At 40.8% G+C, this 16,961-nt stretch overlaps 1 protein-coding gene across 1 annotated transcript in view; it reads right to left on the bottom strand.

Annotated features, from left to right (window-relative positions):
* BAZ2B (bromodomain adjacent to zinc finger domain 2B) overlaps positions 1-16,961 on the bottom strand; it is a 3,835,724-nt gene that overhangs the window by 1,636,402 nt on the left and 2,182,361 nt on the right. Inside the window, exons 17-18 of the mRNA XM_044074749.1 lie at positions 13,460-13,552; positions 13,298-13,359 (exon numbers count right to left, since the gene is read on the bottom strand). Coding sequence (XP_043930684.1) covers positions 13,298-13,359; positions 13,460-13,552 — 155 coding nt within the window. The remainder of the gene's footprint in view (positions 1-13,297; positions 13,360-13,459; positions 13,553-16,961) is intronic.

Genomic DNA, 16,961 nt, shown 5'->3' with positions numbered 1-16,961 from the left:
CTCTGCTGCTTGGATCACTCTACTCTGCAGGCCACCACGAGGATCTGTGCTGAGTTGGTATAAGCTGGAAAACGCGTGTTTAGCGTGTTTTATAGCAGGGGGGCTGAAAGGAGCTAGGCATTGGCCCAAAACGACCAACGGACTTACTAGTTTCTGGCTGAAACTTCACCAATTCGGACAAAAAAGCGGCTCAGTGCTTCCCACTCCCACTGGTAAGCAAAGAAACTTCCCTCCTTCCTAATAAGGCAATGGATCAGTAACAGGAACTAAAAACAAAGCCCAGGGATCAGCAACTCTGAAACTGGACTACTCTAGTTCAGTAAGGTGGGAAAACAAGAGATTTTTTTTTTTTTTTTTTTTTTCAGAGACAAAGAAAAAAACAGACAGTAAATGCTATAAATGCTTTTAAGCGGCTAGCACACTTGAGTGTGTTAGCCTACAGGTAAAATTAAGCAACAAATAACTTTTTAAGAGTGCAAAACAGTTAATCAACACAAAAACAGTTTAAATAGAATGCAGAGCTGTATAAACAGGCTAAGATGCAGTCGCTAAGCAGTAAATATTCAAAAAGCCAGAAAAAATACTTAAATCAGTTATAGCAAATACAGTTATAACAAATGCTCTGAAATATACTGTATATTTCCAATATGTTTGAGAAGGACAGTCAGAACACAAGAAGGTTCAGGCGAAAGAAAAAAAAAAGTTTTGTTTTACTTTTTGAAAAGGGAAAAAGGAGGAACAGAAGGCCTTATCAAATGTTCTCTGTATTAAGAAGAATGAGCTAATGACACTAGATTGGGAGGTGTGTCACAGTAGGGGCGGGCAACTGCAAAGCCACCAAGTATAACAGCAAGACACCAACAGGGAGGGAGGGTGGGACAAAATAAAAGCACTACAGAGTCAAATGAAATTTTTTAAACAGATAAGGATTTGTGAAGATTCTGAATAGACAAAGTGCTTTATATATATTAAATTATAAAACAGTAATCTGTAAAAATAATCAAAAGATACTTATATTTTGTAGCTCAGTTGCGGTCAAACAACTTCTCCAGCCTGCACTGTGTGCAAAGACAAAGACCAGAACAACAACTTTTTTTACAAGAACACAAAAGAACCAGCCCCACTAGCCAAGAGATAATTACACAGAGTAAATGTTTCAGTTTATACAATAGCCTAAGACAGCAAAGCACTACAGAGTCAAATGAAATTTTTTAAACAGATAAGGATTTGTGAAGATTCTGAATAGACAAAGTGCTTTATATATATTAAATTATAAAACAGTAATCTGTAAAAATAATCAAAAGATACTTATATTTTGTAGCTCAGTTGCGGTCAAACAACTTCTCCAGCCTGCACTGTGTGCAAAGACAAAGACCAGAACAACAACTTTTTTTACAAGAACACAAAAGAACCAGCCCCCACTAGCCAAGAGATAATTACACAGAGTAAATGTTTCAGTTTATACAATAGCCTAAGACAGCAAAGCACTACAGAGTCAAATGAAATTTTTTAAACAGATAAGGATTTGTGAAGATTCTGAATAGACAAAGTGCTTTATATATATTAAATTATAAAACAGTAATCTGTAAAATAATCAAAAGATACTTATATTTTGTAGCTCAGTTGCGGTCAAACAACTTCTCCAGCCTGCACTGTGTGCAAAGACAAAGACCAGAACAACAACTTTACAAGAACACAAAAGAACCAGCCCCCACTAGCCAAGAGATAATTACACAGAGTAAATGTTTCAGTTTATACAATAGTCTAAGACAGCAAAGCACTACAGAGTCAAATGAAATTTTTTAAACAGATAAGGATTTGTGAAGATTCTGAATAGACAAAGTGCTTTATATATATTAAATTATAAAAACAGTAATCTGTAAAAATAATCAAAAGATACTTATATTTTGTAGCTCAGTTGCGGTCAAACAACTTCTCCAGCCTGCACTGTGTGCAAAGACAAAGACCAGAACAACAACTTTTTTTACAAGAACACAAAAGAACCAGCCCCCACTAGCCAAGAGATAATTACACAGAGCAAATGTTTCAGTTTATACAATAGCCTAAGACAGCAAAGCACTACAGAGTCAAATGAAAATTTTTAAACAGATAAGGATTTGTGAAGATTCTGAATAGACAAAGTGCTTTATATATATTAAATTATAAAAACAGTAATCTGTAAAAATAATCAAAAGATACTTATATTTTGTAGCTCAGTTGCGGTCAAACAACTTCTCCAGCCTGCACTGTGTGCAAAGACAAAGACCAGAACAACAACTTTTTTTTACAAGAACACAAAAGAACCAGCCCCCACTAGCCAAGAGATAATTACACAGAGTAAATGTTTCAGTTTATACAATAGCCTAAGACAGCAAAGCACTACAGAGTCAAATGACATCTTTTAAACAGATAAGGATTTGTGAAGATTCTGAATAGACAAAGTGCTTTATATATATTAAATTATAAAAACAGTAATCTGTAAAATAATCAAAAGATACTTATATTTTGTAGCTCAGTTATGGGTCAAACAACTTCTCCAGCCTGCACTGTGTGCAAAGACAAAGACCAGAACAACAACTTTTTTTACAAGAACACAAAAGAACCAGCCCCCACTAGCCAAGAGATAATTACACAGAGTAAATGTTTCAGTTTATACAATAGCCTAAGACAGCAAAGCACTACAGAGTCAAATGAAATTTTTTAACAGATAAGGATTTGTGAAGATTCTGAATAGACAAAGTGATTTATATATATTAAATTATAAAACAGTAATCTGTAAAAATAATCAAAAGATACTTATATTTTGTAGCTCAGTTGCGGTCAAACAACTTCTCCAGCCTGCACTGTGTGCAAAGACAAAGACCAGAACAACAACTTTTTTTACAAGAACACAAAAGAACCAGCCCCCACTAGCCAAGAGATAATTACACAGAGTAAATGTTTCAGTTTATACAATAGCCTAAGACAGCAAAGCACTACAGAGTCAAATGAAATTTTTAAACAGATAAGGATTTGTGAAGATTCTGAATAGACAAAGTGCTTTATATATATTAAATTATAAAAACAGTAATCTGTAAAAATAATCAAAAGATACTTATATTTTGTAGCTCAGTTGCGGTCAAACAACTTCTCCAGCCTGCACTGTGTGCAAAGACAAAGACCAGAACAACAACTTTTTTTTACAAGAACACAAAAGAACCAGACCCCACTAGCCAAGAGATAATTACACAGAGTAAATATTTCAGTTTATACAATAGCCTAAGACAGCAAAGCACTACAGAGTCAAATGAAATTTTTTAAACAGATAAGGATTTGTGAAGATTCTGAATAGACAAAGTGCTTTATATATATTAAATTATAAAAACAGTAATCTGTAAAAATAATCAAAAGATACTTATATTTTGTAGCTCAGTTGCGGTCAAACAACTTCTCCAGCCTGCACTGTGTGCAAAGACAAAGACCAGAACAACAACTTATTTTTTACAAGAACACAAAAGAACCAGCCCCCACTAGCCAAGAGATAATTACACAGAGTAAATGTTTCAGTTTATACAATAGCCTAAGACAGCAAAGCACTACGATTCTAAAGCTCAGCTACTTAAGACTGGACACAATGGCCACCAGGAAAGGCACTTTCCAGGACAGAAACTTCAATAATGCTGAACCAGCCAGTTTGAACTAAGGCTAAGACATTACGTTAGTCAAAGTTTGAGTGCCAAAACAGACCTGCTTAAGCATTAAACAATGAGCCAAATCAAGATACAAGAAGATGGCAGAAACTTGTATCCTAACAATGAGATAATTGAGACCTAGGCCAAAAAGCAAAAGTTATGTCAAGCAACTTTATTAAGTCAACAGAAATCCTGAGGTGCTTCACGCTGATTGACATCTATTCAGATTGCTCTGTTTGCCAAGTGTAAATCTGATGCTGGCAGCCTCATGGTGCAAAGAGCTAAAGCCTTCACTGAGCCCTAGGTGACCCAAGACTGACTAGCAACATGGGCACAAGAGGGGCTGCAGTAGAAAGGTGGGACTGAGCAGTTAATGACTTGCTCATCCACAGGGAAGGGACGTAGCCTAAGCTAACAGCAATATGTAGAACACTTGCTTGGCCAGTTCCATGTTGCATTAGAAGTGAGCTGCTCAGTTGGGATTCTGCACATGCACAGAAGTGCATATGCACCTCCCAAGGGCAGCAGTTACAGAGCTGGCAAAGCTACTGTGAAAGTGCTAGAATTAGGACACAGTCACCAATAGCAGTGTGAAGCATACTTGATATTTTCACTGTCCCAGGAAGGAGGTGAGGCTACGGTAGGTCCGGTAGACATGAGGAATGAGGTGAGGAGCTGGTAGCAGCTGATGGTCAGCTATCAGGAGGAAAAAATGATTAAACCTGATGTTTGCTAGTATTGAAACTGTCTGCTCAAGGCAAATGCTGACTGTACAAATACAATGAAGTGTTGTGTGAAAGATAAAGTACAGTTTTGTACCTACCATAAATGTAGATGTCCAAACTGGATAGCATCTGCAGTCATAACAACTGGGTTGTCCTGTCGTCAGGCAGCCCTTCGGTCGGCCGGATTCCAAAGTCCGGGTCCGGCTTCGGCTGATGTCGCACTTCACCCGACGTCATCTCTGCTGGTCTTCGGGTATAAAGGCATCAGCCGACGCCATTTTCCTCAGTGTTTCTTGCCCCAGATGCCAGTTGCCCTCTTGGAAGGCTAAATTTTGGGTAAATGCCAATGTTTCCAAAAAGATAGAAGGCAAACACAAAAATAAGCATGTATGTACATATATACAAACAAATACACCATAAGAGACTCCCCACCAGCTAGCTATTAGGAGGGTAAATACCCTAGGAGTACCACAGAGGGAAGGAGGGAGGGTAATCCTGACTGCAGATGCTATCCAGTTCGGACATCTACATTTATGGTAGGTACAAAACTGTACTATGTCCTTCATGGATGCATCTGCAGTCATAACAACTGGGTAGAATACCATAGCCAACTAGGGAGGAGGAAGAATAGATTATGGTGTGGTTAGGATCCCTTGCAGTACAGCAGTGGCAAACCCTGCTCGGGATCTGGAATACAGAGGTAAATTATAATGCTTGGCAAATGTATGCACAGAGGTCCAAGTAGCCGCCTCAATAATGTCCTTGGTTGCCACTCCTCGTAAGAAGGCTGTGGTAGTGGCTGTTGCCCTTGTAGAATGAGGCCTTATGTTCTGTGGAATTGGTTTTCCATGGAAGGAGTAACAGAATCGTATGCAATTTCCTATCCATTTGGAGATTGTCTGTTTGGAAATAGCTTTTCCTTCCCTTCCTGTTGCATAGGCTACAAAAAGCTGGTCTGTTTTTCTGTTACTTTTTGTTCTGTCCAGGTAGTAGCGTAGCTGTCTATGTACATCCAAGGTATGCAGCAGTCTTTCCCCTCTGTTTTGTGGGTTGGGGAAGAAGGTAGGTAGGTGGATTGCCTGGTTTAAAGACACTCTGGATACCACCTTAGGCATAAATGTAGGATTAGTCCTCATGGATACTCTATCTTGGTGGAAGATTAGGAAGGGTTGTACTGCCATTAGGGCCTGAAGTTCAGAAACCCTCCTTGCTGAGGTTATTGCCAGTAGGAAAGCAGTTTTCCATGATAGGTGCTGTAGGTCTGCTGTTGCTGCTGGTTCAAAAGGTGCGAGTGTCAACTTTTCTAGCACAAAGTTCAAATCCCAAGCTGGCAATGGTGGTTTCCTAGGAGGTTTTACATTCTTGATCCCTCTGAGGAACTGCCTGAGAAGAGGATGTGAAAAGACAGGTGGATCAAAGCTGTATTCTGCTGAAATCGCTGATGCGTGTATCTTGATGGAGGAATAGGACAGGCCTGTATGTAGAAGCTCTGCCAAATACTCCAGAATGTTAGCAATATCTATATTCGACACCTCTTTTCCTCTTTCAGCACTCCAAATGACAAACCTTTTCCATTTTCCTGCATAGTTCCTTCTTGTTGAAGGTCTGCGGGCTTCAAGGATAATGTCTTTAACCCTTTGGGAAAGTTCTAGATTAGTTGCTGCTATGTGATGTTCCATGCAGTCAGTTGCAACGTTTTTAGGTTTGGATGCATGATGCTGTAGTTGTTCTGAGTTAACATCAAAGGCATCAGGGGTATTGACCACATTGTGCCCCGAGACATGCTCCTCAGCAATGGGTACCAGTGTTGTCTTGGCCAGTTCGGAGCTATCAGGATTATCCTTGGGCGTTCCTCCTTGATTTTTAGTAATACCTTGTGTATCAAGGGAAGAGGTGGGAATGCATATGCTGTCAGACCTTTCCAGCTGAAGGAGAGCGAATCCACTTTCCATGCAAGTGGGTGGAATGTCCTTGTGCAGAATTTTCTGAGCTGGTGATTGAGAGGGGAAGCGAATAGATCTATCTGTGGCATTCCCCATTTCTTTGAGATGGTCTTGAAGATGTCCGGGTGTAGCATCCATTCGTGAGCATCCGAGGTGGTTCTGCTTAACATGTCTGCTAGAGTATTCTCCTTTCCCGGTACAAATATTGCCTGTAACTGGATGTTGTAGCTGAGTGCCAGGGTTCCAAAGGTCCAAAGTCATTCTGCATAGGGGGTATGAATGAGTGCCTCCCTGTTTGTTGATGTACCACATAACTGTGGTGTTGTCTGTCCTTATCATCAAATGGCCTTCTTTGAGAAATGGTCTGAATTTTTGGATTGCCAGTTTTACTGCCAGCATTTCTTTTAGGTTGATGTGCAGGTGAAGCTGGTCCTGCGTCCACAATCCTTGTATGCATTTGTCCAGCATGTGAGCCCCCCATCCTAGGTCTGAGGCGTCTGTTGTGATGGTTTGGCTTGCTTGATAGTTGTGAAAGGGTAGGCCTGGGTTTGACTGGCATGCTTGAGCCCACCATAGGAACTCCTGCTTTAGGCATGGGATTAGTGGAATTTCTGCTTCTAGGCTGTGCCTGTGTTGGGACCATAAATTCTTTAGGTACCACTGTAGTTTTCTCATATGTAGTCTGGCATGTGGAACCAAGATTATGCATGATGCCATGAAGCCCAAGGCCTGCAGAACTTTTCTTGCTGTTAGCTTGTTCTGTCTTGTTAGTGCCAAGAAGTAAAGAGGGAGTTATTTTTGTTTTTCTGTAGTTAGGAATGCCATTTGTTTTACTGTGTCCAATTCCGCGCCCAAGAATGTCCTTGTTTGGGATGGTATCAGCCTTGGCTTTTGTAAATTGACTGTGTATCCCAGTGCTTGTAGCAAGTAAATGACCCTTTGTAAATCTGTTGTCAGCTTGCTTTTGTTGTCCCCTTGCAGCAGGCAGTCGTCCAGGTATGGATAAATTTGGATTCCCTGTAGTCTGCAGTGGGTGATTACTGATGCCAGGCATTTTGTGAATACTCTGGGCAGTAGATAAGCCAAAGGGCAATGCTGAGAATTGATAGTGCTCTGATCCTGCAAGAAATCTGAGGTATCTTCTGCAAATTGGTCGAATGGGGACGTGCAGGTATGCCTCCTTGAGATCTAGAGTTACCAGCCAACACTCCTTGCCCAGCATGGGAAGAAGTTGCTGTAGGGTCAGCATTTTGAATTTTGGGACAATGATGTATGTATTTAAGGTGGACAGGTCGAGAATAGGTCTCCAACTTTTTTCCTTCCTTGGAACTAGGAATAGTCTGGAGTAGAATCCTTTGCCTTGTTCTGTTATTGGTACTCTTTCCACAGCTCTCATCTTTGTTAATTGCATTATCTGCTGTAGAGCTTCTGTTTTTTGATTTGGAGGCAGGTTTGGCATTCCTCTTTGACTGGTAAAGTGTGGAAGTGGAACCAGTAACCTTGGTCTATGGTTTGCAAAATCCACTTGTCTTTTGTGATATAGTGCCAGTTCTTCGAAAATAAGGTTAATTTTCTGCCTAATGGTGCTGCTATTTGTTCCCTGGTAGGCGGAGTTAGAATCAAGTCACTGTGATTGTGCTGTTGTAGTGGTAGTGGCTGTGTCTGTGCCCCTGTTATTACCTTGCCACTGTCGTCCTCTGTAGGCACCCCCTCTGGATTGATTTCTGCCTCTGGAACGTCTATTCCTGCCCCTTTGGGATCTTGTGGAGTCAGGAAAGGACCAATTTTTGGCAGGCCAGTTCCTGCTAAACCTTAGGGGCTGAACCTGCAAGAAATCTTTAACCGCTTGTACAGATTTTGCCTTTTCTTCCATTTTCTTCATTACCTGCTGGGCAGGTGTACCAAACAAACTGGCCTTATCCATAGGAGCATCTAATAACTTAGCTTTAACATGATCCGTAAGACCTGTTCCTTCAGCCATGCATGTCTTCTTATCACTGTGCCAGTCATGGCTGATCTAAATGAAGCCTCCAGTGCATCATAGCCACATTTTAAGGAATGGTTACTAACCTGTTGTATGTTATTTACCATTTCTAATACATATTTCTTATCTATAGAGTCATCAGAGGATAGCTTTTAGTTAACTGATCAAGCATAAACTCTTGGTATTGTATCATGTGAAACTGACAGTTTAAAGCTCTAGCTGAGAGAGTAGCTGAGGTGTAGACTTTTTTGCCCCATCTGTCTAAAGACCTGGCTTCCCTTTCAGAAGGAATAGGGTTTTTTGCTGTGGTCGGGGCTACTGCCTTAGGCCCCTGGGATATAGTTTCGGGGTCTGCAAGTGGGGCCTTGTATAGGTGATGATGAGTGTCTGGCACCCTGTAAAATCTATCTGGTTTGGCAGGGCTGGAGGTAAGGAATCTGGTGCAGTGCAGACATCATTAAATGCATCGTCCACAACAGAGAGGACAGGAGGTATAGCTAAGGGCCTGTGTTGTGGAAGGTGCAGAAAAGTCCCAAGTCTTTTTCTGGAATCTGAGAAATCCTGTTCCTGCCATTGGAATTGTTCTCGCATGGCATGTAAGGTTTCCCCAAAGGAGAATTCTTCTGGTGGAGAAGCAGCTGGAATGGATTCTTCAGCATCTGAGTCTTCATAATTGGAGAAAGGAGCCTCTGGCTGGTCTGTAATATCTGAGTCATCCGCAGAATCATCAGAGGACACAGGCTCGGGGCTCTGCTCTAGGTCTCTTTTCTGGGGCTGAGAGGCCCTGTCTGGGTGAGATTGAGATCCCTAATTAAGGATATTAAATCTTCTGCCAGAGTAAGCATTTGTGAACTAGAAGTGGGCCTGGTTGAGGGGGGTTTAACAGGCACTGATTTAGTAGATTTGGCTGCTTTAGCCCTGGCAAAGGCCTTAATAGACATGGCTGCAGGAGACCTAGCAGCACCACGTGCTGGGGTAGAGACATCCAAAGGGATGGTGTCTGATAAGTCACTAGTAACCACTGTTGTAGGTAAAATTTCTGAGGCCGATTCAAGTAAGGTAGCAGGAACCTCAGTAGTAGTCATTGATTCAGCTGTACTTTGATCAGTTTTCTTGGTTTCGGCCGAAACAGAGACACTCGCGGTTTGCTTAACCATGGTTTCGGCCGAAACCGCGGACCGCGAGTGTCGGTCTTTTTCTTTGCGTTTTTTAACAATTTGGGTAGTCGGAGGATCCGATGGCATAATGTACGCAAAATCTGAGCCGAAAAACTGTTCAGCAAACTCCGACCGACGCCTAAGCGTTCGCCGGTTGAATGAAGCACAGGCCGAACAGGCTGCTACGTCGTGGTCTGGGCCTAAACAAGGCAAACAGTAAGAGTGGAAATCTTTATGAGGTATTTGTTTCCCACAAGTTAAACAGTTATTGACTTTTTCTGACATCGGCTGAGGCAAGAAAGAGTCCCCAACGGGGTACTTAGCTTTTAGAAGTCTTCGAAGTAGTATTCGGTAGTAGTAATCTCTGGATCTGACCGACCGGCACTTGCGAACACGCGGCAAGAAAGACTGGGGAAAATGGCGTCGGCTGATGCCTTTATACCCGAAGACCAGCAGAGATGACGTCGGGTGAAGTGCGACATCAGCCGAAGCCGGACCCGGACTTTGGAATCCGGCCGACCGAAGGGCTGCCTGACGACAGGACAACCCAGTTGTTATGACTGCAGATGCATCCATGAAGGACATCTCTGCAACTCCCTGAAACTGAAGAAAATTGTGATTCTGAAGGTCAAATAGCAAAGTTGAAAGGGTGAGAACAGCTTGAGCACAAAATGGTAGTGATATAAATGTGATAAGACTTAACACCACTGATGTTGGCTCCAAGTTAGAAGGGATTCTACATAATTTAAGGCTTCATTAAGGATTACTAGGTGGGCATGCAAAAAGGATAGAAACAAGTAAAGAAGCTGGATGACTACTTGTATGAGCAAAGTGATGCCATGCTGTCATTAAAAAAAAAATCTGTGGAAATTTGAGATAAAGCAGTTGATGTTTAAGGGCAGATACTATACGTACAATGAACATTAACCAATGTCCTTGGAAGATGGAGAAACTTAAGATCTGACAGTAAAACAGGTGTAGACTGTTATTGTTAACACGAACATAGCATTATGTTAGTGTGGGTATAGAGGAAGCTTATCAACTGCCATTATCTATGAATGAACAACAATTATGGTAAACCTAAAATTATTTTGATTAAGTTTAAGAAAGGGTATGCAAAGAAACTAGTAGTGCTGCAGCTGGAGCCACAGGGAAAACAACATAATGAGAGGAAGATTTGTTTTACAGAACATGACTTCTCTGAAACTAGACTGCAACAAAGTTTACAGTTTGTGCTGGTACTTCATCAATGCAGACAACAGAAAACTAAATGCAGATTGACCTTTCCTGCTGTCTTGAATGTGCTTTCTTTTTTTCACTGAATGAGACTGTTTACCAGTACAAAGCTGATTCCGGCTAAACTGAAGGAGTTCTCTCAAATGTCAGAAAATGACAAGTAAGAGATGGAATGCATTAGCCTTTCTAATCATACACTAAGCAGACTCAGTAGCTCTACATATTGTGCACAGACCTTTTGTGCTGGAAGATGAGAAGGTTGAGGGCTCTATTCCCACATTTCCAATCCTCACACTTTCTCTCTCTCTTTTGGCTTTTCCCAGTTAGGGGTTAGCCACAGCAGAACTCCGGTCCACTCATGATTGGCAGTGGATTTTTAAGTTGCCAGCCAGACGCCCAACCTTCAACGAAGGCATGCCCATTCACGCTCGCACCTACCTGCAGTGTACTATAAGGAGGGTGCCTCATTTCTTTGAGTGCAGCCCTTCAGATGAGACATTAAACCGAGGCCCCATCTGCTCAAGTTGGTGACAACGCAGTTGGATGGAGAAGATCCCACGGCACGTACTGAAAACAGTACGGGACGTTTCTTGATGCCCTGATCAAATCTACCCCAGCCATTATAAATACAATTTCAGTCTACCCCGAAAAGAAGCTATTGCCCTTGTGGGACTAACCCGGTAAATAAATACATACAAAAATTCTAAATATGTCATTTTTTTTCAATCACATTACCACTCAACAACACTGAAAGTGTGTGTGTATAGATATAGATATATATATATATATATATATATATATATATATGGGTCCGCCTGACAACGTCGACAGCTCAGAACGCCGACACTGAGCCAGAAGATCGACAACTGAGAAGACCGACGGATGAAAACACTGACATGGGAAAAGGCTGTGTAAGTATGCGGTAGTGACGGACGTTAGGGTGCGAGTAAGGTAAGTGTGCGATATTGACGGTCTGTAGGGATAGGGGTGGGTTAAGTGAGTTAGGGTTAGGGCGCGGGTTAGGTAAGTGTGCGGTAGTGATAGTCTTTGGGTTAGGGGTGGGTTAAGTGAGTGTGCGGTAGTGATAGTCTTTGGGTTAGGGGCGGGTTAAATGAGTTAGGGTTATCACGCGGGTTAGGTAAGTGTGCGATAGTGACGGACCTTAGGGTTAGGGTTTGGGTTAAGGTTGTAGATAGTTGTGTATGTGAGGTTTAGTGTGGGTTTGTAAGGATTTTGGTGTGCTTGTGTTGTGTGTGTGCTTTTTGGACAGGGGATTTGTTTTGTTTGTTGATTGTCGTTATTATGGTGTGTTGGGCATGTGAGGTTTCGTGTTTGTGAACTGTCGGTTATGTGGTGTCGGTAAACTGGTTGTCGATGTTGTGGCTTGTCGACCTTGTCAGGTAGACCCATATATATATATATATATATATATATATACACACACACACACACACGTGTGTATATATATATATATATATATATATATATATATATATATATAAATAAAAGATGGGACTTAAATCTCTTTCTTAGGACACTAAATGCCACTAGTTCTCTATATGTATTAGGCAATGTATAACATATGACAGTTTGCATTTATCTGACTGTGTTATACACAACAGTAATAGTGTCCGAGGTAATACAGCTTCTTTGTGAAAAGCTGGGTGCAATTCTAAAAGAAATGTTGTACAACTTTGAAAGCAAAGTACGATATCTTTTCATGTTAAAAGACAAACTAATGCCAAAATAGTTTAAGAGGTGGACGCATTATTCACTTTGATGAATTAGCCACACCTGTATGTGGGAACGTACTCATAATAATGTATTTTAATTCATTAATGCTAACATAACTGATAACACATCTGTAGCATTACTTGTATGGACAGTAGTACCATTCAAGCTGACAGTAGTACTACCTGCCTTTAAAAGTCCTCTCCAGCATCTTTCTTACCTTACTTTAACAGAACACCTACATTATCTTTTCTACAAATTACATAAACAGATTACATTATGGTTCCTGTTCAACATTATGCCATGCACTTTAAGAAGCATATCAGAAGTTAAGAAAGGGGAAGAAAGAATGTTCAGTTGTAAAATCTCTCTGCCATAGAGTTCCAAGGATCAGGGTTTAAACCAGACTTAAGGTCAGAGTCTGTATGGACTTTGCATGTTTGTCCCATTTGCATGGATTTTCTTGCAGTTTTCCAGTTTCCTCCCATGTCCCAAAATGCATGCACATCAGCTGGCTACACAAAATTGTACTTACATATACACACTCCTTTACCCTTGCCCTCACGGCCTAGCATGTCAATGAAAAACTAAAAAGGACCAGATTACTTAACGAAGTAACAAATCAAGTAATAAATAAACAAAGAAGTAAAATAAATGGAGATTAACGTTCTTAAAACTCAAGTAATTCTAGTACTGAACTAAAAACATGAAAGTAGTTTTAAGAAACAGAATTACATTATGGTAACAGTACTGACAACAACATTAAATTTAAATTGAATTACGACATTGTAGCAGCTATATTATGTTCACAATAATGTGCTGATATAATAAAACGTATTTAAAATCATACCTGTTGTTTCATCATCTTCAAATGCTCCTTTTGCTTTCTTTTCTCTTCGGCTGCCATGATTGCTTCAAACATGACATTTTTAAGACAGCATTATTATTACGTAAAGACTCATAAAACTGCTTTATAAATTTTCAGGCTACATTAAAGTTACTTAAAAACTACCTTGCTGCTTTCTTGCTTCCTTGGCAGCCCGAGCCTGTTCCTGTTTTTGAAGTTTTCTTAAAAGTTTTATCTGCGCAGCTTGTCGAGCCACTTCTGGAACACAGCATATTTACACATGAAAGGGAAATTCAAAATTCCTTAAGAACTGAAACACACAGATCATGAAAAGTGGGCAGCGACTCAAAGTGAATCTGCTGTCAGATACAAGAACTATGACAATAAAGCTACAAAGTGCTTTATGCAACTCTGACCACAAAGGAACACTATCTGCTTCTTTTGTGCTAGTCACTTGGACATCTTTCTGTTACTGTTTTTGCAGCAAGGCATGCAATAATTTCTGCTGTTAGTCTGCTAAAAGCAGTTAAGTAAAGCTAGACTTTTTTTGCCTTGGTTTAGTGAAGAGATGGATGGAGCCTTGACTATGACCCATTTGACTAAGTTTCGATTAGCACCTCAGAATCTGGTGAAGCTGGGGGGGGGGGGGGCTGAATAAAGAACTGATGTCTGCTCACCTCCTGCAGGGGGGTGGGGTGGGGGTGGACTTGTGTTGCAGAACATATCTCCCACTAATACATCTCCAGTGGAGACTTTAGACTTAGAGGGAGCTGCCCACTTGGGGGAGGACTGCCTGAGGTGTTACTTTACACATGGAAATAAGTGACAGCCCCATATTGTATCCACTGGATGCCTATCAGTCAAGTGCTTGAAATACATGCAAGGGAGGTGTGTTAGGGTGCACAGCAAAAAGCTCATGATAGTTGCCTGCATGACAGCCATGCTGTGGTAAATAAACCGGCAAATGTTGGCAATCAGAAACATACCACAGACATGCAGCAGTACTTCTCTGAAGTGGTAGGTAAATGCTATGAAAGACTCCCAAGTAAGGAAATCAAATTTCTCAGCATTTTCTGGAAAATCTGCAGTCAAGTGTTCAAGCTGTATGACTAAGAATGCGAGCAGACAAGAAAGAATGGTGTTTCAAGACAAATAAACCTCAACTGCAAATGACTACTGTAACTTCATTTTCAGTACTTGGCTGTATGGTCAAGCCAAAGAAAGGATTATATCGCTGAACTATGATACTGTGGATCTGTACAAGAGCTTCAACATCATTTACTGCTCGGTCGCAGTTGTGCAGCGGTTAGTGTTGTCGCCTCACAGCAAGAGGTTCTCCGGTTCAATTCTTGGCTGGAGAGCTGTGCGGAGTCTGCAAGTCCTCCCTGCAGTTGAATAATTTTAAAGACATGCAGTATGTGCATGTGTGTGGGTGTGCCTTCTGTGAAGGTTGGGCGCCAGGCTGGCAACTCAACACCGTAAAAATTCCACTGCCAATCAGTCTGTGGACTGGTGATCCGCTGTGGTGACCCCTAATGGGAGAAGCCAAAAGAAAGCTCTCTAATACCTCCACCATTACGGTTTCTTCCACCATTCCCTTCTGAAATCTAAATAAGACTTAATGAAAAGTCAACCGATTCTGGGATACTATATTACTATCTATCTGCATCTTCTGAAAGATTCAACATACAACTGAGATATAAAAAAGTAACATAACAGACAGTAATATGAAGACAGCTACACTGGGTAAGGCTATTAAACCTTACATATTTTATTTTGTTCTCCTGTTTGTCCATTCTGGTAAGAAGCAACATTTACATTTTCCCTGGGTCTTTTTTGCCTCTGTGCTTGCTGACATCAAGTCCATTGGTTCCTCTGTACTGAATAGCTCCAGTACAGTGGGGACAGCTGGACAAAGGTGTGCCATAATCCAGGCAGCCATGGATGCTGCTTTTGCCAATGCCAACATTCCAGCAATAAGGGCATTTCTATTATGTCCTTAAACCTAGCCCTGGTGGTTGAGCACCCACATCACTGTGGCACATTCATCCTATGCCTTTCCTTTACATGTGTGCTTGCACACACACACACACACACACACACACACACATATATATATATATATATATATAGCTATATATATATATATATATATATGCTTCTGACTATTCTGGTGCTGTGCACACCTCTGCCTGCATGGTGGCAGCTGGGCTACTGGAATCCCCCCTTCCAGATAGTCATGCCAGAGCCAGTCACTCATCTCCTCCCATCAGGCTCTACCAGTAACTGAGCCACTAGTCAAACTCAGGTTATCTGAGTCATAGTCAGGGCTTCATATCTTCAAGCCACAAAGTCAGAGTACAGCAGGAGGATTCAAAGGAGAAAATGTACCACCAGTATCAAATTTGCAGAAAAACTACAGGATGACTTATTGGTTCTCCAGTATCACATGTGCTAAGACTAACACAAACACCTGTGGGAGATATACCACTACACTGACATACATTTCTTGTAACACATCTGATTTGCAGGCAATATAGAGGATTGCTTTCCTTTGCTATTATACTAGCCTTCTGTGACTGCAACATAATGCATACCATTTAAAGGGCACATCACAGATCTTTTGTCACTATACTATTGGGTACAACACTGGTCTTAGTAGACCATTTTCAGACTCAGACTAGGTCAAAGACAAAGAATACAGACCAACACTGATATTTTTATATAAATGAAGTACAAACAACAACAAAATAAGTTAAAGGTTACACAATACAATGGTAGTTAAATCAGTAACATTGCAGTAATGAGGGCAACAGGAAACAAAGGCATTGAAGGTATGAATTAAAAGATATGACACAAGACTTGTTCATTGGACAGAGATACAGTTAGAAGCTTAGACGGTATTTAGCAAGAATGAGTTTTTTACCTTATCCAAATGAAATGTTATACAAGGCTTGTTGCACATCAGGCCTGTAAATAAGATACCCAAGTATCAACCACATCAAATAACGTATCAGTTTTCCTCTTTAGTGGGTAACAGCTAGTACCTCTGTCTTAAGGAACCTCTCCTCAGAGCGGCTATTTAATTTAATTTTATTTTCCAGCTCACATGTGCTCCCAGCAACTCACATTGGGCCTTGGAAGGTGCATCTAGTCTCGTGTTCTCGGTAAGCACAACTGAAGGCAAGCAAAAAACAAGGGCAAGGATGTAAGCCTGCAATCTTACCACACTTAGGGCTACCCAAAACTAGGGGTGACTAGGAGGAAGGAGGTTAATAAGCACCAAATGCCAAAACTAGGGGACTAGGAGGAAGGAAGGAGGTTAATAAGCACCAAATGTAAAACACCATCTTTTTTTAAACATCTTCATTTAAATGCATTTTAAACAATCACATGTACACATGCATTAACAGAAAGGAAAAAAACAGTGACATTGTCATTATTTTCATGAACCTTATATACATTTTCTTTTTAGCAATTAACATTCACTCCAATATTACAAAATCTGCTCAGTTCCTGCCTTCCCTTAAACCTCACACCTCCTTCATGACTGTTCTGCATGCATTATTTGTACAAATTCCATCTATTTTTATGTAATTTGCTCCTTCTCTTTTCTAAATATCCCATATTCAGAACTTCAGTCACATTCAATTTAGATTTTGATTCA

This window comes from Protopterus annectens, chromosome 6.part0 (genome assembly GCF_019279795.1).
Source record: "Protopterus annectens isolate FY-2018-M chromosome 6.part0, PAN1.0, whole genome shotgun sequence".
NCBI classification, from domain to species: domain Eukaryota; kingdom Metazoa; phylum Chordata; order Ceratodontiformes; family Protopteridae; genus Protopterus; species Protopterus annectens.
This window is presented reverse-complemented; position numbering and strand designations above follow the sequence as displayed.